General features: G+C 40.3%; 4 protein-coding genes across 7 annotated transcripts; 2 read left to right on the plus strand and 2 right to left on the minus strand.

Moving 5' to 3' along the window:
• The first annotated feature begins 345 nt into the window (after positions 1-345).
• tmem221 (transmembrane protein 221) lies at positions 346-5033 on the plus strand. The gene is made up of 3 exons (XM_088312642.1): positions 346-747; positions 1708-1793; positions 3864-5033. Exons 1-3 carry the CDS (start codon positions 455-457, stop codon positions 4406-4408), a joined length of 924 nt encoding a protein of 307 aa, XP_088168768.1. The 5' UTR covers positions 346-454; the 3' UTR covers positions 4409-5033.
• borcs8 (BLOC-1 related complex subunit 8) lies at positions 2713-6950 on the minus strand. Of its 4 annotated transcripts, XM_088312648.1 has the most exons (6): positions 6708-6950; positions 6409-6521; positions 5874-5971; positions 5702-5762; positions 5479-5543; positions 2713-3352 (listed from the first exon to the last, which is right to left on the minus strand). In XM_088312648.1, exons 1-6 carry the CDS (start codon positions 6742-6744, stop codon positions 3289-3291), a joined length of 438 nt encoding a protein of 145 aa, XP_088168774.1. In that variant the 5' UTR covers positions 6745-6950; the 3' UTR covers positions 2713-3288. The 4 variants fall into 4 exon arrangements, with proteins under 4 accessions (XP_088168774.1, XP_088168772.1, XP_088168773.1 ...); XM_088312646.1 differs by lacking the exon at positions 5479-5543 and having other exon boundaries at positions 5702-5809; positions 5907-5971; positions 6708-6909; XM_088312647.1 differs by lacking the exon at positions 2713-3352 and having other exon boundaries at positions 5702-5809; positions 5907-5971; positions 6708-6911.
• rfxank (regulatory factor X-associated ankyrin-containing protein) lies at positions 6892-10207 on the plus strand. Its single transcript, XM_088312643.1, has 9 exons — positions 6892-7104; positions 7183-7257; positions 7891-7992; positions 8084-8149; positions 8295-8395; positions 8467-8592; positions 9587-9653; positions 9732-9812; positions 9903-10207. The coding sequence occupies exons 2-9, from the start codon at positions 7191-7193 to the stop codon at positions 9956-9958; spliced, it is 666 nt and encodes a 221-aa protein (XP_088168769.1). The 5' UTR covers positions 6892-7104; positions 7183-7190; the 3' UTR covers positions 9959-10207.
• Positions 9449-12367, minus strand: nr2c2ap (nuclear receptor 2C2-associated protein). Its single transcript, XM_088312644.1, has 4 exons — positions 12202-12367; positions 12024-12114; positions 11830-11935; positions 9449-11350 (listed from the first exon to the last, which is right to left on the minus strand). Exons 1-4 carry the CDS (start codon positions 12288-12290, stop codon positions 11190-11192), a joined length of 447 nt encoding a protein of 148 aa, XP_088168770.1. The 5' UTR covers positions 12291-12367; the 3' UTR covers positions 9449-11189.
• Between the last annotated feature and the right edge of the window lie 8296 nt (positions 12368-20663).

The following is a 20663-nucleotide window of genomic DNA, read 5'->3' on the forward strand; positions in this document are numbered from 1 at the left end:
GTTTGAATACAAAATTATAATAGAAACAAAAAATATATTGGTTTATTTACGGTCCACGGTGCAGTTACCAATTGAGAGTTGGAGGAAGTTTAATGTTCAACAGTTTCTACATGTAGATTTAGAGACAGTAAACCTTCCAATATTTCTTTTATAGTGAGTTGTGGTTGTCCCCTATAAGTATGCATAAAGATGTTTGCATCCCACAGATTTGTCATAAAGATTTGATGACGTGCATTAACTTGCTGTGCTTTCTGTTCCGAAGAAAGAAAAAAAAATCAATTGTGACTGGGAAATTAGTAATCTGGGGATTGGACACGTCACATGGGCAAACGGGATAAAGCGAAGAGGAGGGGGGACGTTCACGTACCCTCGGAAACAACGGTGATTAAGGCGCACTTTTTTATGGACGAGTTCAACCGAAGATAACGTTTTACCTTTAAAATCCGATCAGAAGATGACACACTCTTACAGTGAGCGGTCCGTGGTTGTCCTGTCTCTGCTGGGGATTCTATCGGCTATTGTGTCTGTTTTGTCTGTCATGCTGATCTTCCATCTGCAGCCACAACACACGGCATTGAAGTTGTACCAACGGTCATTCGTACCTCCTGACATTCAAATCTTCCTGTCGCCGGTGTCGACGGTGCTCTCGGCGCTGTCGCTCACACTAAACCTGAGCTCGGTGGTGGTCTGTCTTCTACATGGCTACTTTTCCACCGAGGTGTGTCGAGGAGAACTAGACACCGAAAGGTAATGGTTCCAGAAAAAGCACCTGTTGATAGTGGCTACTTATCGCCATTTTGGACATATTGGTTAAAATTGAATCAAAAAGTAGTTCCGGTCAGTTTTAAAAAGCGGAAGGAGTGCCACACCCGCGACCGCATGATAGTCAATTAATAAATACTGTATTCATACGCGCGTTTAGTCGATAGGATTCCTAGAAAAATTTTGATATCATCAACCAAAAAGTGTGAATTGGAGAAGAAAAAATGTATTTCCATTCTCAGAATATTTTTTCGCTTTTTTTTAAATATTTATTTTCTGTTTTTCATAAAAAAAATTTCAGTTTTTTAAATACTCAGAAAAAAACGAAAACATTTCAGAAACGGGAAAATAATAAAAAGACAAAGGCTACCCCAAAAATTACTCAGAAAAACAGGATTCTTTTTTTTCAGTGAATACGTTTTCGTCCTTGAGATTTTCTCGCAAGTAAATTAACCCCACACTTATGTCTCCTGTTATTAAAAAGAATTTTAATCAACATTTAATACACCACTTAGACCGCATACACACTCACATCGTGTAATTCGTGTCACGTTCCACTTTATCTCTACTGCATCCTCCTCAACTGACACTGTCAGCGATGCTCCTGCTACTGGCAAGGACTATGTGAAATAAAGAAAATAAAAAAATTCGATATTTTTACGATTATTTTCTTTAAGATTCTAAAGTTGTGACTAAACAGCCGAGCACCTTACGCTCCATTCCCCCAATTTTGATAAGCCCGTTGAAACAATAACCTTTTCATTCCATAGTCAGCGTACGGCCTCTTGCTCGCCCTTTCCCACGTCGGCTTACAAATCCTGCAAGCCCCCAAACGTGTGAAACAAGTCTGGATAGTTAGCTTCTGAATTTGTTGATAATTCAGTTACGTACGGTACACGTGCAATGATGGAGCCTGTTTGCAAATGCAGACGTTTGTCTCCACAGAGCAGACTGGTTCCTGCTGGACAGCAAAGCTGTGCGACATGTGGCCATCGGATTGTTCTGCCTGGGAATTTCAGTCTATTTAGCAGGTATGAACAAAGGGTGGGACGCACGCACGCACAATATTATTATTAATTTTTTTTTTTTTTTCAAATAGAACAAGGTAACAATAATAAAATGTATTATTTTTATACATCCATCCTTCAACATGCTTTTATTGGTTGTTTTCAGGAGACGGCGGCAATATCGTGAGCTTGCTTATGTAGTAATAACGATACATCACAATATCGATATTTGTCAATTCTCAACAATTTTCAAATCAAAGGCAGCAATTTGGGACCAGGCGTCTTTTTCGGGTCAGTCGGTAGGTTTTATTATCTGTACTTTTTTAATTTATATCGTGTTTAGATCATTTTTCTGTGCTTAAGAAGTGCAATCCACATTTACGTCATTTTTTTTAATGAAATATGAAAAGTTAAAGTAGGGCTGCTCAATAGTGAAAAAAATATTAATCACGATTATTTTAGTAATAATTGAAATCACTATTATTCAAATGATTATTTTTTGGGGCGGGTACAAAACTAAAAACAATATTACAAGTGAATGGAACCAATATTCAAACAAATGACATTAATTTTATTTAAAAATAAAAGAAGTGCAAAGGTATAAACTCGAGTATGGTTTCCATGTATAAATAAACAGTGCATTGGAGTTTACTTGTCATACACTTAATTTCAAATTGGATAAATATTTTTTTACGATCATACCAATTTTATAATATTGTAATAATTGTAACTCAATTTCCATTAATTACACAGCCCAAAGTTGACGTGATAACGCAACAGACATTATTGTTGTAATCCGATTCATGACCGATACGTTTACACCAAACGTTTGGTTGAATTTTGTGAAGTTGTTGTCGTGAATGCTTCCAAGCCCATGAGTCAAAATGTTTTGCAAGAAAACAACTTTAATTCAAGGGGGTAAATGAACTCGCTTCCATATGAATTCATGGTTTATTTGCCTTTATTTTAGTGTAAGCCTAACCTATACAATTAAAACTTTTCTGAATGTTAAAAATAATCTAATACAGTGCTTGTTAAAAGGTCGAAGATGAAATTAAATCGCATTTTTTTTTTTAGATTTTTCTAAATCGTTAAACCCACTATTGATACATTACGTTGGTGCACCAACACTGTACCATAGTTATAAAAATGATACATTGCTGTAATTGATATACAGTAAGCTATAACCACAATATCGATATTTTCGTCACATCGACGATTAAAAAAAACAAAACAACAACAGCAGCGGATGTCCAAAATGTCGGCAGGGAAGTCAACAGCAGAGAGAAAAGAGCACCGCTGTTCTTCTCCAGCGAGCTCGAGAGAACAATGCACCCTTTGAGCGGCGTCCATGACTTAAGTGCTTTTTAAAGCTTGACCCTGGCAGCGCTGGGCTGCTCGGTTCCACTGAGCAGCTTGTGCTTAGGGGAGCAGGACAAGGAGGCCAAAAGGGATTAGGACCTTTACCACCGGAATTTCAATCAAGGAGCACAAAATGAGTAAATGCCGGGAAGGTTTGTCACATTCCAGAGTTGCGCTTCTCTCCAGCATCCCTCGGCATGGCCGGATCCACCGTTCTTTTTCTGTAAATCAAATAAGACAAGAAAAAAAGTGCTTTTGTTTAGCATTCAACTGTTCAAAAATGGACATTTCGCATCACGTAAAACAATTCATTGGCTGGGTCGATAATCAGCATCTGCACTTTTTTTTTATATAACTTTCAAGGACGATAAATTAAAAGCTGGTTTATTTTGGCTCGCTGCTGGACACTTCTCTCGCGCACTCTGCTGTGCTGGTGGCCCTGCCTGCAGAAGCAGATTGGCCAGCCCACAGCACAATTTGATTGTTTGTGGTGCAGTGGGTAGCAGCCAATCAGCAGTTGCAAAACAAACCTACACGGTAGAGTTAATGCTCGCTGCGCACAATGGGCAATGTGAGCGCCACTGCCAACTACTGGAGTGGATGTGCAATTACACTTTATTGTAGTACGGCAGGAAAAAAAGCATGTTCCCCAGGCTCAATATCGCACCGCACCCCCGTCTTTAGCCGTCTATGGCAGTAAATGAGTTAAGTACCTTCCTTCATCTCTTTCAGCTATGTCCGTTTTTATGCTGCTGATATTCGAGGCAGAGACGGGTATTGCCAGCGCCTGCGTCCTGGCCTCCGGCATCTTGATCCTTCTGGTGGTGGTCATCCACAGTCTTGTCAAGGTTTGCCAAGTGGCTAAACGCGGCCGAGACGACCATCTTGAAACTCTGTTTCGCAACGAGCACCGAAGCAGCACCAACAGCCCCGTGTCGTGGCCCTGCGAGCTCAAAATCGGCGTGGACAAACTGAGAGTGCCCCGCAGACCGTCCCGCCTCCCGAATCACATGTTGCTCACACCTTCCAGCAGCCCCAGACACCAGCAGCTGCACCACCCGCAGGAGGAGTACTCTCCTGTCGGAGAGGAGTCGCAAGGCTACTCGAGCAACGTGGACGGCTACAGCGGTGACGGCAGCTGTCCTCGCTCACAGTGGAGCTTATCTTCAGACTCGGTTTTACTTAAGGCGAAACCCTGGAATGGCGTCAATAACGAGATGAGGAGCGTCCTGGCGCGCAAGTCGGGGATTTCGGCAAAAGACTCGACCCTTGTGTGACTAGAGGCATTAAATAAGTGAGCTTGGATATACAACGGACATGTGATCTCTTTAATGATTCCAGCCCACCCGGAAATTAAGCTAAAAGTCCACTCTGATGACATTAGAAAACGTTTTTAATTGATTGATAAATTAATCCCATTGTGATGATTAGTGATATGCTTATTTTTCAGGGCCGATACCGATTATTAGCAGTCATGGAGGCCGATAACCGATATTTCAAGCCGATATTCATTGGCAAAACTTCACTTAGTTTAAATGTCTTAAGCACATATTTATAAAACAACCTGGCCTCAATAATCCGTATATCACTAGTGATGATCTACTGTGTTATTTGTATTATACTAAAATACAATGATTGCCAACCTAGTCTTCTGTGAATATTAAATTCAATTTCACTTAATTTGTCTGAAAATGAATTTACTGTAAATGGATTTTTATTCATGTGTGAATGCCAGCAAGATGATAGTCACACATAAAACAAATAAATGGCAGAAGGTACAATTAACCTGTGTTCAACCCGTTGCCATTCATACAACAGAAAACTAACTTTGTGATCAACTAAACGGGCCCAGCTTTTAGACAGAGGAAGTACATTTGAAAATAAATTGAGATGAGATCAGAATTATTTCAATATATTGCTGGTCTTGGGCGAAATCCCGGTACCTCCAAAATCATCACTTTTCAGGAGATCCATTTGTCCACCCATCAACATTTCATCGTCAAAGACAGCAAGCCATTTTCAACATTTTAGATTGGTCAATAATTGGGAAGATTTCTGAAAAGATGAAATTCACCAAATTGTGACAGAGGAGGTTTGGGTCTGACGCAAGTGAGATATTTTTGTTTAGTGGCATGCTGTGAGATATTTATCTGTAAAATATGTGCCTTGACTCAAGAAAGATTTGCAAATACTGCGAGAATTTTACACTGAATATTTTACTCTCTAATTTGACTCAAATATTGACTTTTTAGAGAAAAATGTACTCTATGAATTCAACGTGAATTAAATGAATCTTTGAAAAATATGCTTCGGTTGTACTTGGGTGTCGTTCGGAGCAAGCACTGACCTTGGACATTGCTGTGTCACGAGGAGGACGAGGTGGATGAAGCATGTGAAGCAGCAACAAGGGGACTGGGAGAAGGGTTGGCATCATGCAAACTTAATGCAGGTGGATGGGGGAAACAAACAACAACAAAAAAAACTCAGGAAAATGTGATACCAAAAAAAAAAAAAGATTGGATGGATAATTTAAAAAATAATTTAACAAAAACATCCCGCTGCTTTCTTACCTGCGTCCTTGAGAGTGGCTTATCTGCTCCTTCATGCTGATGGCTTGTCGTAGGAGGCTGTCAATGTTTTTGAAGTACACGCTGCTGTTGGCCATGCTTCTCACAGCACTGCAGAAACAACAACAACAGATCAGTGGAGGGGTTTCATGAAGCATTGAGGCGAGCCAGGAAGATGCAGAAATGTCTAGCCGTCATAATGACAAACCTGCATGCATATTCGACTGAGTAGATGGCTCCTTGACTCTGCTCCTCCCAGCTTTGCATGTCTGTCTTTGGGAGACATGATGGCAAGTAAGATAGAAGTATGGATCAATATGTAGCGCCGCTGGCCAAACATGTATTTCCATATCCTTTGATACACACAGTTGACAACAAGGCACTCTAAATTGGCCACGCTTGCTGTCAAATCCGACTTCGATCAACCATTTAGACCGTGATGATTTAATGTTCAATTATTTAAAGGGAGATGATTTTGGGATATGCAGTTTCAGTCTTGCAGCAAATAATTGAATAGACATGAATTTCATTATATTTTCAGTTCTTACGCTACCAAGTAACTGTCACATTGTTTTCACAAATACGGGAATAGTCAAAAATATCAATAAAATGCATAGTTTTTTTTGTAAAACAATATCAAAGTAAAATGTATTTTCAAGGGGCCCAAAATCCCTGGCAGCGCAATTGTTTGTGGTGGCTTTCTACAATACCTTATGCTGTACCAGCTCTGGCAAAGACCTCCTGACGTGTTCTTGCAGTCTGTACAGCGCCACGGACGGTTCGTTAGCCAGGACGTACATGCTCTCTGTGAACTTGTCACTCACTGAAGATTAAAAAAAAAGAGTAAAAAAAAATCATTACGTACTGTACTGCGAATAATAGACATTAAAATAGTGGCGCAACACTAAAAGTCAAATGACACAGTTTAATTGTGGCTAACTGGAGCTATCTCGCTAAGTAAACATTCATTAAAAACGAGTGGGCCTACAGTTAAATGTGTGACACTTACCTCGTCTGACTTTGAGCTGCATCTCTTGGTCTTCCATGATAAAATATGAAAATTACATCCACGAATACAGAAATAATTACGTCTTCGACGTGATTTCGGGCGATGTGAGTACTACTTCTGCATTATGAATATTGGTGTGCAACGTCAAAAGCCTCCGGACAGGAAATTAAAACAAAATGATTAAAGTTCCGCCTTGCAAAACATTAAAGCTCACGAACACGGGATTTATTCAAATCTAACGTGGGCTAATTTAATATTTTTCGATAATTAATGTTTCATTTGATGACATTATATGCATTTTGCTACTCCTTTCTTACTGTCTCAACAGGTGAAATAACCTACTTTCACTTTTGCCACAAGGAAGTTGGTGCAAATTAGGCAGAAAAATCTGAATGTGGTGAGTCGACGACATCGTGAACCAATTTCTACTTTTAACACGTGTATGCACTTCACTTCCTCACGTTTTCCTTTACAGCGGTGATAATGGATGCAGGGGGAGAGGACGACCAAAATAAAAACACATCAAGTGCAAAATCGTTTGAGTACAGAGGTGAGAGAATCAACGCATGCACCCTAGATGTAGACTTCGTTTTAAAAGTTTTCTACTTACTATCGTTCTTATACAGTACTTACTTACAACTAATCAATACTGGACACACCTACAATACGAATAGAGCTTTACAAAGATCATTTTTAGATGTCTTCATCTTTTATGCTTATTATTGTAAATATAGTTTGCAATGGGTGATTTTACTGATATTTCTCTCCCCTCAAATGAATTACCATGGGCCAGACACGAGCTACAATCTTAACTGGTTGCCAGTCAATCGCAGGGCACGTGCAGACAAACAACCATTCACGTTCAATTTAATTGTATAAGACACAGTGAGGCTGGAGTCCAAATTCGAACCCTCAACTGAGGCTGATTTGCAAATCAATAAGGTGCTGTGCTGTCAAGATAATTAGAGTTAATGTTGGTTCGTTGGCTGCAAGCGGTGTCACTAACATGGAAACGGGAGTTCAGAACATTCTGAAAGAGGTTCTACTTTCACCTTAAAAATAATTCCGCAATTGATCATTTTCCACATATTAAGTCAGTGACATTTTAGTCAAATATCCATCCCAAACAGTTGCACTGATATTTATATTTTTGTGTTCCTCACTAACGGTCTCACGTCTTTAGAAATTGCTGATGTGGACGAAGAGGGTCTCTTCAACCATTCAGACACGCTCACCAACAGGACACGTGGCAATGAAATTAATGCACGTCCCGCAAAGTTAGACTGTGAGTTTATACAATCTTTCAATTTTTATATATATATTCTTTTGCAGTGCTTGAATGTATTCATGTATTTATTTATCTTTCCCGTTATAAGCTCTTTCCATACATCAGCTGGCTGCCCAGGGTGAGGTTTTGCAAGTGGCAGGGCAACTAAGTAAAGGTGAGGCATCTGGGTGTGACTTAACTAACATGAAAATCCATCTTTATTCCCCACATGTAAAATGGTGACTTTTCACCCAGATAAATTATGTCTGTAAAGAGCCCGTGAGCTCACAAAGTTTAAGCGTGTTCGCTTTGTTTCGCAGACATCTCATTGCTGAGCAAACAGGACGAACGGGGCTTCACTCCTCTTATGTGGGCGGCGGCGTTTGGAGAGAAAACAGTGGTGGACTTGCTTTTGGAAAAGGTTGGCGGGCAGGAGGAAGACGACTTATCAGGAACGGTCACTCACTGATGCTGTTGTGATTCATGTGTCAGGGCGCAGACCCTAAATTAGTTGCAAGGGACCGTGAAAGTGCGCTGACTCTGGCCAGTTCCGGAGGCTACGTGGACATCATCGAGGCTCTCCTCAGACGTGGGGTTGATGTCAACGCCTATGACTGGGTACACTTGCGTAGAGGAGCTGCAAATTGTTGCTATTGGGCAGAAACATTAAATGTCCAACTATGGTCAATTTCAGATTTGACTTTTATTTTTACTCATTTGAACGAATTCCAAGTCTTGAAAATAATTTGAGAGCAAATCCATTTACTCTATTGCACTGTCATTAGAAGTGTAAAACTCCGCCTGTACCTTCGCTCTGCGGGGAGCCGTGCAGCTTCATGTCAGCTCAAGATTGAAATTTATTAATTTTTTAAAATCTTTAACAGATGTTAAATACAATAACGTCTTAACTCATTTTTTCAATTATTTCATCATTTATGGCTCCTCAGACCTTTGTAAAAGAGTTTGAGAAGATGATGTAACCACAATTTGTTAAAGGGGAAGTCAACCTAGACAAATTCTTTACAGTAATATGTTCTATGTGCCTTTAGTAGTCCAAAAATGGCATTCGGACAAATATTGCGTTTGAGTAATGTGAGTTAAGGGGGAAAATCCGCCTGTTTTTAGATATCTCAGGCGGCGGCCATTTTCTGTCGATTGAAAATGTAAAGACCAATTACGGTTCACCTGTTTTCTGAAGCGAGGCTAGTGAAGGGAGATGGAACATTTTTGTTGAGATTTTTTTTTTTTGGGGTGGGGGTTGACTTCCCCTTTAACGCTACATTTACAAAGATATCGCAATATAAGGTAGAATACCAACTTGCACAATGTGACGTTTGGTAAATCAAGCAAGATGACTTTTTTTTTTCTCCACATTTCCTGAACAGTCGTCATTTTTGAGATGTGAGGATTCCCGCCCGACAGCGATGAAATATTAATAAACAAAATATGAAAGTCATACTGGCGGCACACAAGATTTTCATGTCGCAACATTTATTAGCCCATTGAGACTTTTTGTGTCAGAGAGCATCCAGCATCACGATCCATTTCAGTGAAACGCTGAGAAAAAAAAATGTGAGGGCTTGTAGATTGAAAACGGATGTTTTAATTGCAGAACGGAGGGACTCCGCTTCTGTATGCTGTTCGGGGAAACCATGTTAAATGTGTTGAGGCGCTCTTAGGTACGTTCATTGATCATCAAATACATATGCGACAAATCTCTGATTGCGATACTAATTGACGATTTTGTTCTTTTGTAGCTAAAGGAGCCGACATGACCACGGAATCCGATTCTGGCTACAGTGCAATGGCCTTGGCTGTTGCCCTCGGATACAAAAAAAGTAATTTTTATAATCTTTCAACTTGACGGCATTTAACGCTTTTCCTTAATTAATTCAATCGAGTATTTTCTATTTTTCTGTGTGTTGTAGTTCAGAAGGTGCTGGAGGAGCATATTCTCAGACTCTACAAGCCAGCATGTCGATAAATTAGTAACACTGAGAAAGTGCTTTTTTTTTTTTGGTTTATTTAGTTTTTATGCAAGGCAATATAACAAAAAAAAAAATTGCCAACTGTGCAGCAGGATTGTTTAATTTGGCTGTAGACCAGCAACAATGAATGTAAACATGTTGTAATAAATGTGTATTTTTTTTAATATGCAATAAATATTGTATTTTTATAGAGTGCTCTGCCAGAATAATCCTTCATACTCGTGGCCATTTGACTAAAATTCTATTAATTAACTCCGGCTGGATTTGCACTGGATGGTTAATTTTTTTTTCCTCTCGAAAGGTACAATTAGGATATGCATCATGCCAGCACAAAGAGGGAAAAAAAGGATTGGCTATACTATGTCAGCACAAGCTTGACATTGGTCTCAAGGAAGTACGTTAAAAGGGGAACTCTTCTGCATATGAATGTTAATGGTATTCATTTTTAAACTTTGATTCTTGTCATGGTCATCTGCAAGTGAATCATCAGCGCCTTTGTCCGTTATGGTGTCCATCCATAATAAAAAAAAAACAGCATTCCATTCCATTCACGTGGTGGCAGCGCAGACATCCAGTATCTCTGATGTCTCGCATATTTCGGAGAATGGGTCATGATGATTTCTCCCCCAGGATGTCCAAAGTATAAACAATAATTCTCCCGAAAAAGTCAGCGCTGTTCTCAAATGTTATTTTTACTCTGTCCACGGCGGCCGCCTCCTGTATGGGAAAGCAGTGGGTGTGCAGTTAAGGCAAGATAATCTTTGGGTTTCGGTCATAAAACTCATCAGTGAATCATCGGGGGTGATGACAAATGCACTCATTATTATTGAACGCTTTAACAACAAAAGGGTGTAACAAGCTACAGACCCCCCTCCCCATCATCCAAGCCGCTTCTCCTCACGAGGGTCCGGGTGTGCTGGAGCTTATCCCAGCTGTTTTCAGGCAGTACGCGGGGTACACCCTGAACTGGTTGCCAGCCAATCGCAAGGCACACATAGTTGAACAACTATTCACACCCACAATCACTCGTTGGGACAATCTGGGGTGTTCAATTTACCAACCATGCATGTTTTTTTAATATGGGAGGAAACCGGAGTACCCGGAGAAAACCCACGCAGGAACAGTGAGAACATGAAAACTCCACACAGGAAGGCTGGAGCCGGAATTGATTCCTGCACCTCAGAATGGTGAGGCAGACGTGCTAACCAGTCGTAAACCGTGTCGCTGCTACAAACGCCCCCCCAAAATATGTAAAAAAAAAAAAAAAAAAGGTAAATAAAAGTCGTCTAAGTTGACATTGACAGAAATAATGAAGGATATCTGAAGTGAGTTGTTGTCCTCAGGGTAAAAATGACTAATCACTGTGAAATCTCCATCAACTGAACAACCTGCAGAGAACAAGAGGAAAGAGAAACTCTGAGCCACACATTGGTACTGCTGACACTCAAGAAAAAAAATTGGATTCTAAAGCAAATTTGGATGGTTACTGAAGGACGGAAGGGGCAAAAGTAGTTTCAAGCTAAGGTCAGGAAGTATGCAATATAAAAAGTGGGTCTGAGGAAAGGAGGGATGGGACGAAGAAACAAGCTGGTCTGAGATGAAAAGAATGAGGTAAAAAAGAAATGAGAAAATGGAAGAAGGCAAAATAGTAAATCAGGAAGTAGGACTGAGGGAAGTGGAGAACAAAACACAAGCAGATTTATAATGTAAAGAACAGGTGCGAAAGAAAGAAGAAACGAGAAAAAGATACAAGGGAAAAACGTGGGTGTAATAAAACACAAAATAAAATGCCTATAGTACCCACTGTATTGTAATACAAATATGACGATTGCACCTACACATGCGATCATGTAGATATTACTTTTACCTTCCAGCTTGCATGATTTGGCCGAAAAGCCTCCCTGGAACTGAACTTTTAACTCGGACACTCTAACAGACTGGGGGAAATCCAAAAGCAACCACTGGCAGTCACCCTAGGAAAAACAATCCAAACATTCATCAACATGACTCTAATGACTGAGAACACACGCGGACTAACATTGATCATCAAGCTCGACTTGCCTGGTCTGAATTCCAGCATGTCTCCTCGTTGCTGTCAAACATGAACTTCTTCCCAAACTGCTTCACATCTCTGTTTAGGACTGAACTCACCCTGTAAGATAGCCCAATTTCACGTTCCTTCATCAAAGTTCTTACTTTCCAAATACGGACGTCACATGTGTTTTTTTTCTTTTCCTACCTGTATTGTGTATCACCGCATATCAAAGATTCGGCCATGATAATTGTAGCGCATTCTGCCGTCAAGCGATCCAGTGTCGCCGTGTTCATTTACGACAGTTACCGACGGTTGCCGTTTCAATTAGCTTCCGCTAGATGGGTATCAGGTGCCGTCATAAAAAAAATAGTATAGCTTTCCCCCCCCCCAAAATACTGGGAACGTATGGCTATGTGTAAAAAGTTTAACGCTAGAATATTAAAGAGGCGACTTTTTTGGTCCTCTCCTAATAGACGGTGGAAGCAAAAAAAAGCAATGAAAAGGTAACTTGTTTAAACTTTTGGGAATGAAGTACATGTAACCAGTGGTGAAAAATGGAAGTAACGAAGTACAAATACTTTGTTAATGTAGACTTTGGACGGAAGAGTACTTGAGTATTTAATTGTCTGTCGGCTTTTACTCCACATATTTGAAAACCTACTGTCTTCTCTTTGCTTTTTCAAAATAGGCTCATTGGATGGATGGCTGGCATTTGGAGGATTGGAGGTCAGGAGGAGCGATTGTTTTTCTCTTATCACATTTTTTGTGAAGCACTTTGTGTTGCTTTTTTTTGTAGATATGTGCTTTATAAATACAGGTTGAAATGTACTTTTTAGGATTTTGTCTCGGGTGAAGTAAAACACTTTTTCTTATCAGAAATTATCCTGAGCTAGGGTGAAAAAAAATCCTCTCTGAGCTATTTGGTCGGTTTTGCATACACTTACAGAGCAACTTTTTGGCATCTCTAAAATTGCAGCCTCACTGAAATAAGCCATAAAGTTGGGATGTACAGTGAATCCTAGTGAATAATTTATGACCTAAATTTGCTAGACTATCTCAACAGTTTCAACCCTACATAACACCCCAAACTATGAGCTCAAAACACTTTCCGACTAATTTTTCAACATTACTCTTAAAAATACAGGCCCCTCCCAAAGTATTACAACAGTAAGGTTAATTCCTTTCATTTGGGTTGCAAATCAAAAAATGAATTTCAGACATAAGTTGAGAATTTCAACTTTTGTTTCATGATATTTACATCTTGATGTGTTTACCGACTCAGTACAGAGGATTTTTAGTTTTCAGCCACCCACTTTTCAAATGAGAAAAAGTATTGCAATGGACGTTATTGAAATAACTTAAAGTGAATAACATTTACTATTTGGCGGCATAGCCCTTGCAATAACTGTATCAAGCTCCTTAACAAATTCTGATGTTTACGCAACCATTTTGTCAGAAAAGTGCATCCAAAATAATTGGAAGGAGCTTCACCATCCGACAAGATAATTACCCCAAACACATTCCCAACACAACAAATGACTTCATCAGAGGGGGAAAAGTGAAAGGTCTTAGACCGACTCCGTCAGTCACCGGACCTTAACCCAACAGAGCATGCATTTCACAGACATCATTCTGAGTGACTCAACACTGAACAGCATTTACTTTTTCATGACAAAGTAAGAATATAAATCAGCAGTTTAATCAGCAAAACTCTGTCTGATTCTGATTATTTTGAATAAAATAAATATAATAGACTGACCGATTAATCAGTCGAGTCTTAGGTTTACCACTTTAAACAACGGATATGTGATTCCGAACACTGAAGCAGTACATGTATAGAATATAACAATACTTACAGGGATATATTATTTATCATCTCCAAAAAGAGACTAATATTACAATAATTGCATTTTGTGAATGTGTCTGTAATTGACGTCCAACACCACCAATGGCGACTCGGACCTTTCTCTGCCTCATCTTGAGCAGTATTTACCACCCTGCTTTCTCCGGCATCACCCCCACCACGAGCATTGACGGCGTGTCAGACTTCGCCGGGAACCTTTCATCCCGCTGTTTTTTTTTGCTGCTGTCATGGCAGCCAGCTGGCTCCTCCTTCACAAACATGACAACTTATAAAAAACAGGGCATCTTGAGGGATTATAAAAAAGTGTACAAAATACTTGAATAGGTGCCATTATGTGTGGTTTTAAGAGAAAAGTTGTTAAATTCCATGAAGAAAAAAAAAATCATGAATGGTGAAATGCGAATTGAAGAGGACTTGCTGTAAAATGCCTGGTTGTGCCTCATAGTTCCAATATGGCAGCTCATACAAGGCCGTAACGCCGGTTCTTATGTCAAGTCGTCGCACTTGGGTTTGATTTAGAGCAGCACTAATGTCTTTAGTGCTATATGTGTGATAGTGTGTGTGAGAGGCTGCCGGCTTACTTATTAATTGAGCGTTGCCTCGTGATGAGCTTGCATTAATGCATTCCAGTGGCTCTGCTGGCTAAGGTCTGTGTGTGTGTGCGTGTGTGTGTGTGTGTGACCATTAATAATTCCAAGATGAGCTTGCATGTGCAGTCCTCTCAATAAAATCATTCATTCTCTTTTTGCCCCCTAAAAAGGAAAATTATGACCTTGGTAGGTTGCTAGGCAACCGTTTCAACTTAAAAAAAAAAAGCTCACTGCTATGACTGTGTGAATGAAATAAGATGTTATCAGCAAGAGTCATGCTGGTGCAGGAGTGTGTTTTCATATTATTTATTATTATTATTTTTATCAAATATATGTAAGTAGCAGCTGGAATTATTTTTGATTGGCAACAACATAAACTCTCTCAGGCCTTTTTATCCAGATAATTGTGATCTTCTCTTATTGTGAGGTTTTCCGCTTCTTAATTGACTCATTGACGTGATTTCAATCAAATGCAGATCCAATTTCTCGAGTCGACTCCTTTCCATAGCCCGTCACTATTCTTTATAAACTGCACACATGGCGAACAGCAGGACGATGGCCACCTGGAAATATTCGTTCTCCAAATAATTAACAGACACAGCTTGTAACAGCATGAGGGGCCTTAAGGTACGAGTTTAATTAATTGCTATTAATTGACTATGCTCATAACGCAAAAGACTTTCACCTCAAATCAACTTTCCTCATTGAAATGAATGGAGACGATCTGATTCTACCTCCAAAGTTGGAAATCCCCCTTTTGATTGTTTTTTCCATGTTCTTCCGTTTTCCTTTTTTTCTTTGTACTGATGTGGCGACAACGATGACACCGCAATTTATTTCGCCTAAGAAGCCCTTTTTACACTGCTCGTAAAAGCTACATTTTCACACCTTTTACCAGGTGACTGTTCTGTATAAATAGCACAACCACGGAGAAGAGGGACAATTTCGACACGGTAATTTTCCGTCTTCAGCGGTAGTTCCGTAGCCCCTTTTAGACCGCCTGAAAAAGCCTTCATTTTCTTTTTTTTTTTTTTTTCCCGTGTTGAGCTTCTGTATAAATGGCATGGCCGCAAAATGTCACAATGACTGCTTTGAAGAAGGTCACTGAAACAAGTGTTGATTTTTTTATTTATTATTTTTTATGCAGGACTGTCTTTCCACTGTAAGCATGATTAGCAGGCATCGAAATGCTCCACGAAATTACTGTGCTTTCTATCTTTGGTCGCTGGGAATATTCTTTAATACATGATAAATTCTCATCTATTTTGTCCCGATTGATGGTTTAGATTTAAACGATAGCAGACAATTAAACCGATGCTGTTGTTCTGCTTAAAGGGATTTCTATGACTGGATTCTGTGACTATTTATAGACTGTATTTGCTTGCATTGTGCGGTTGGGGAAATGAATTTGTCTCTCAGGGTCAATGTTTCTCCAATCTTATTAGAGAGTTTTCTTCACAAGATCCTTGAGTTAAAAAAAAAAAAAATCCTCTTTTTTTTGCTCCGACTCTACTGAGACCCGAAGAAAATGACATTGCACTGTGCTTGCCTTGGGAGAGAAGTGAGAAGCATCCGAGTGTTTCACAGTCAAGTTGCGACCTTGCAGCGCAACATTTAGTGTACTGATTACTGGACATAATTAGATTCTGGCCTTGTCTGGATGACCTTTCTGTTGCTGCATTGTGAACAAAATAGTTTGGGGGTGTACGACAGCTGATTACACTGGAACCTCGATTGTGGAGAGCTCATATGGCATTTGACGTTTTTCTGGTGAAATTTGTCCGGAGAATCAAAAGTGCTAACAACAAATATGTATGCAGTAAACATTCCAGGCGGCAAACTATTATTTTTATACTGTGTAAATTTGAAAGAACGCCGACTCCCTTGGCCAGTGCTTCTCAAATAGTGGGGCGAGATTTTGACCATCGTGAAGCCCTTTGAGACTCTTTTGTCGTGATTATTGCCGATACCGATTACGATTTATTTGATTATTGCTATTAGACTCTCTGTGACTATTCAACATGTATTTAACACGACTACACGCTTTCGTAATCACGTGCCATTATGAATGTGAGAATAGCAATCGTGGATGTAGGTGTGGGCGTGGCTTTGGTCATCGACTCAAAGAGGCGGGATTAGTTAAGAGTGCGACTCCATTCAAATCCTGCTTGTAGTTTTAAATCAAGCAACTGCTGTCAAAAGTAATATGTAGCTCGCCCACAGACGCACACACACAAAACGTTCTTCTTCCAGCAATGTTGCTTTAAAAAGTAGTATAATGGACCAAAAAAAAGAAAAAAAAAAGATTGCAGTTTGGAACGCGACAACACATATTTGAATTGGATTTAGGCAATCTGTCTAATGGTTAAACACAAGCTCAGCTGCCTAAAGACACAGATGGCATCTGCTCCGAAGTGTATGTGGGAGAATTAGCGGGACATCGTGCGTCCCGATGGTTGTAAATGAGCCAATTGTGGAGTGGGAAAAGCAGGAAATAGAGAGAGAGAGAGAGAGAGAGAGAGAGAGAAAACATGAAGCACATCTGCCAAACCGCTGCAGAAATTCACACGTGATTGTTTTTCTATCTCTCTCTCTTGCTCGGCTCCGTGTTGAAATTTTCCGCTCCAGTTTGAGCGAGGTTGTTTAATTAAATCATTAAAAAGCAGCGCGTTTGCACAATATGCACGGCTGCCTTCATTACAAAGCACAATCACTTGTAATTTATTCACTCACCGTGAGGGAGGGATGTGATTCTCTGTTTGCGAGCTCACTTTCTTCTCGACTTGTAAAAGGTGGCGAGGCATGCTACTACCGTGTTAAACCACAGACACTCATGTTTTTTTTTTTGTTTTTTTTTTTAAATCTTCATTTTACCAAAGTGTTTTGGAATTGTTTTTTATCTTTCTTTTCTTGTTCTCTTTTTCCTGATCCTTGAATCCAAATTGAATAATCTTCGCATCTCCCTCCATGACTCTGACTTCATGCAGTGGCTTCTGCACTCCGCTTTACAACATTCTCGTGGGTTGCCAAGTCCAAGTGCACTCGACAAAAATAACTCTTCTTTCAAAAACAACACCAATGGCACATTATCTGGAAAATATTTTCATCTGTAAACAGCCACGGCTTGTCGGAGCCCATGTTGGTCAAGTCCAATTAAAGTCGATTCCTTCATAAGTTTCCAAGCAAATCCCAAGTCATAAAATTGGCGACTGAAGTCTGACACGAGTCAAGTCGTGACTCGAGTCCCCTATGTATGGTTGAGTAACGTCAGTAACATGTGGAAGACAGCGTTAATCGCGGGATTGGGACTGTACAGGATAAGAAGTTCTTGGCAGCAGTCCATGAGGAAGAGGGGACGACAAAATCTTTTTTTTTTAATTTTGTTTTTTAAATATAACGGATGACACGGTGGCCGACGGGTTAGCACGTCCGCCTCACCGTTTGGAGGTGCAGCTTTCTTGTGTGGAATTTGCATATTCTCAGATAATGGAGTGTTTTGGTAACCTCAACTCATCGGAGAAAAAAAAAACATTTAATTTTTAAACAAAACTGAACAAAAGCATGACAACAATATACACCACAGTATTTAGAAAGTAAAGGTTTATTAATTTCATTTTTTTCCAAGTTCGGCGGTCCGGATTAAAACGTTTAACGGGCCGCATGTGGCCCTCGGGCCGTAGTTTGCCCACGCCTGCTCTTGACCAAACACAATCTTGCCATTTTTTTGATTTTGAGATTTTTGAGCCTGCAGTTCACGTTGTTCTTGATTTGCTCTAGGAAAAATCCAGAGACACAAATAAAACTGATCAGTATTTTAAAATAAAAGACTGTCATGAACGTTATATTATCCATTGTTATTATCCATGAGCAGCTGTAGCAGGCAGATGTTGCGTATATTAGCGACTAACTGGTGAACATTTAGCAGCTAAAGAGGCAGATTTTTCCCTCCAGAGTTTGCGGTGATCAAGACACTGGTAATACAACCTTGCTCTTTTCACTTTAAGAGCTCTATTTTTGTAGCCAGCTCGTGTGGAGTCAAGCGGAAAATCTTGTACATCTTGATTTTTGCAAGCCTCGCCTTGTTTGGGTATTTGGAAGACTGTGCCGGGCTTTCGGGTGGACTGAGGGCGTTTTCTTTGACACGTACCTGGCGCGATTCAGCAATTTAGTGACAGAAAGTAAACTTTGAATTTAGACCAGATCAAAGCTGGTCTAAGTTGTGGTGTTGGTGAGTTTGATCGAGTTACAGGCAGACAGATTTGGAGCGCTGCGGACGCGTTTAGTAGATGTCGTATTCCATTCATAGACATGAAAACAACGTGCATCCAACTTTCTGAATCATTGTAAAAATTAATGAATCGAACGCATTATTATAATTATAATCATTAATTTATTTTTCAAATCACGCCATCCTGGCGAACTTGACATCACCTGCAAGTGGAGATTTTCTTGTAGTTCCTAATCAGCGTACTTTGCTCGTACTTGCTACGACTCGTCTATCTCCCGCTCGGACTCCAGCGACTCAGTTTCTGCTTCGGGCCATATAGACCGTGAGTCGCTCCTGCGCTGAATTCAAAGGGAATAAAATGCACCACTTCAGTTGGCGTGTTCACACCCACAATGGCGCAAACAGCCCTTTCTAACTTCACACATCTGCGAAAAAAAAGGAAAGATGTTTTAGTGTGTATCAGATAAGTTGGTACTTTGCAGTATACTTGCGCTGGGCACAAAAATAGGGCCCCTAAATGTCTACAAGGGAGGGGCTGAACAATCAATTGATACTTGCTCTGAAAGCCTCCAATCAGTCAGAATTGCAGCCAGTTTTTTTTTTTTTTTTTGCAAATTAGACCATTCGTTATGATATGATGTTATTATGTCCTCATTCTTTTCCAGAAAATTAAATGGAAATGTCAGTGATACACACAATATCAGCAACAAAACATTCAACCATGAAATTGCATTCAAATAAGTCCAGTCGTTTTGGCATCATATATAAAAGAAAATTAATTTTCAAGCACAAATGTTTTGAGTGCAGATTTTTTATCCATCTGTTCACCAAATTTAGAGATGCAACTTTCATAATCACTTCCGCTTTGAACAAATTTAATGACAAAAATATATTATTGAGCTGCTTGCGTTTTTGTAACCTGGCAAGTGTCGACGACATGCTACATGTTCAGCTGCAATTAAAAACACCACAGTGCTTTTTTCCATCAATGGCTTTTACCTCGCCCTGAAATTGTTCCGGGCCGGGGTTCGTAGGGTCAATAAGTGCTGACAGCTGTGCGGAGGTTCTCGTGTGTCAGGTTAGTTGTTTTCTGCAGCGGCATTCTTGATGGGCCGAGATGTACTGCACACGGGTGCGCTGAGCTCCCTTCAGATGGGCTGTCTTGTTAATCTGTGTCGACAGCTTTGTAATTGGACCGCTTGTTGATGGGTACGAGCTGCACCTGATAGCGCAGCGACCAGCAGAAATGCAGGAAGAGGAGGATGCATCTGGAGAAGCAGTTGAGCCTGAAAAAAAAACAAAAAAAACCCTTTTGGCCTTTTTTGCATGTTGCCATTCAGCCCCAATACGGAAAGATGCGAGCTAAATTGCAACCTTGTAAAAGCCAAAGTCGGTCTTCTGTTGCGGCTCTAACGTGTCAATTTTGTACTTTCTTAGTGTGAACGATGCCCATTTTGTGTTGACGCCATTTTACAGAATGGCAATCAGGGGTTGAGCAACTCAAGATTTGTTGATATATTCAGATTCTATTTGAAGGCCGACTCGCTGTAGGTCGTCTGTCAAACTCAGAAGCGCTTATTTTGCGGACAACGTGATGGGATTGACCCAAAGCTGCACCACCTCCCCCATGATCAGGTTCTATATTGAGTGGCTGAATGAAAGAACTTCCTGGATTTTCCATTTCAAACATATTTCATTTTCATTTCGTCCTCATTGTGCAGCCCACCGCCGTCATGTGTTCTTTTGATGCAGACCATCTCCCTCCCCACCTCTTGAGAACACTGCACAGGAGATGAACTCCAGCAGACAGGTGCCGCGCCGCTCGGAATGACAATTTGCCTTTTGGAAATCAGCCTGGGGCTTCATTGTGTTCTCCGGGATTGAGTTAGCCCAACAGCAGATACCGGACAAACCCCCACACGCTCCCTCAGCCTGCCTCCTGTCAACCTTTTCATGGTCCAGCTTACGCTTCAAATACGAAGCA

Source organism: Idiotropiscis lumnitzeri, chromosome 13 (assembly GCF_059441095.1).
Source record: "Idiotropiscis lumnitzeri isolate Australia: NSW breed Sydney's pygmy pipehorse chromosome 13, RoL_Ilum_1.0, whole genome shotgun sequence".
NCBI classification, from domain to species: Eukaryota; Metazoa; Chordata; class Actinopteri; order Syngnathiformes; family Syngnathidae; genus Idiotropiscis; species Idiotropiscis lumnitzeri.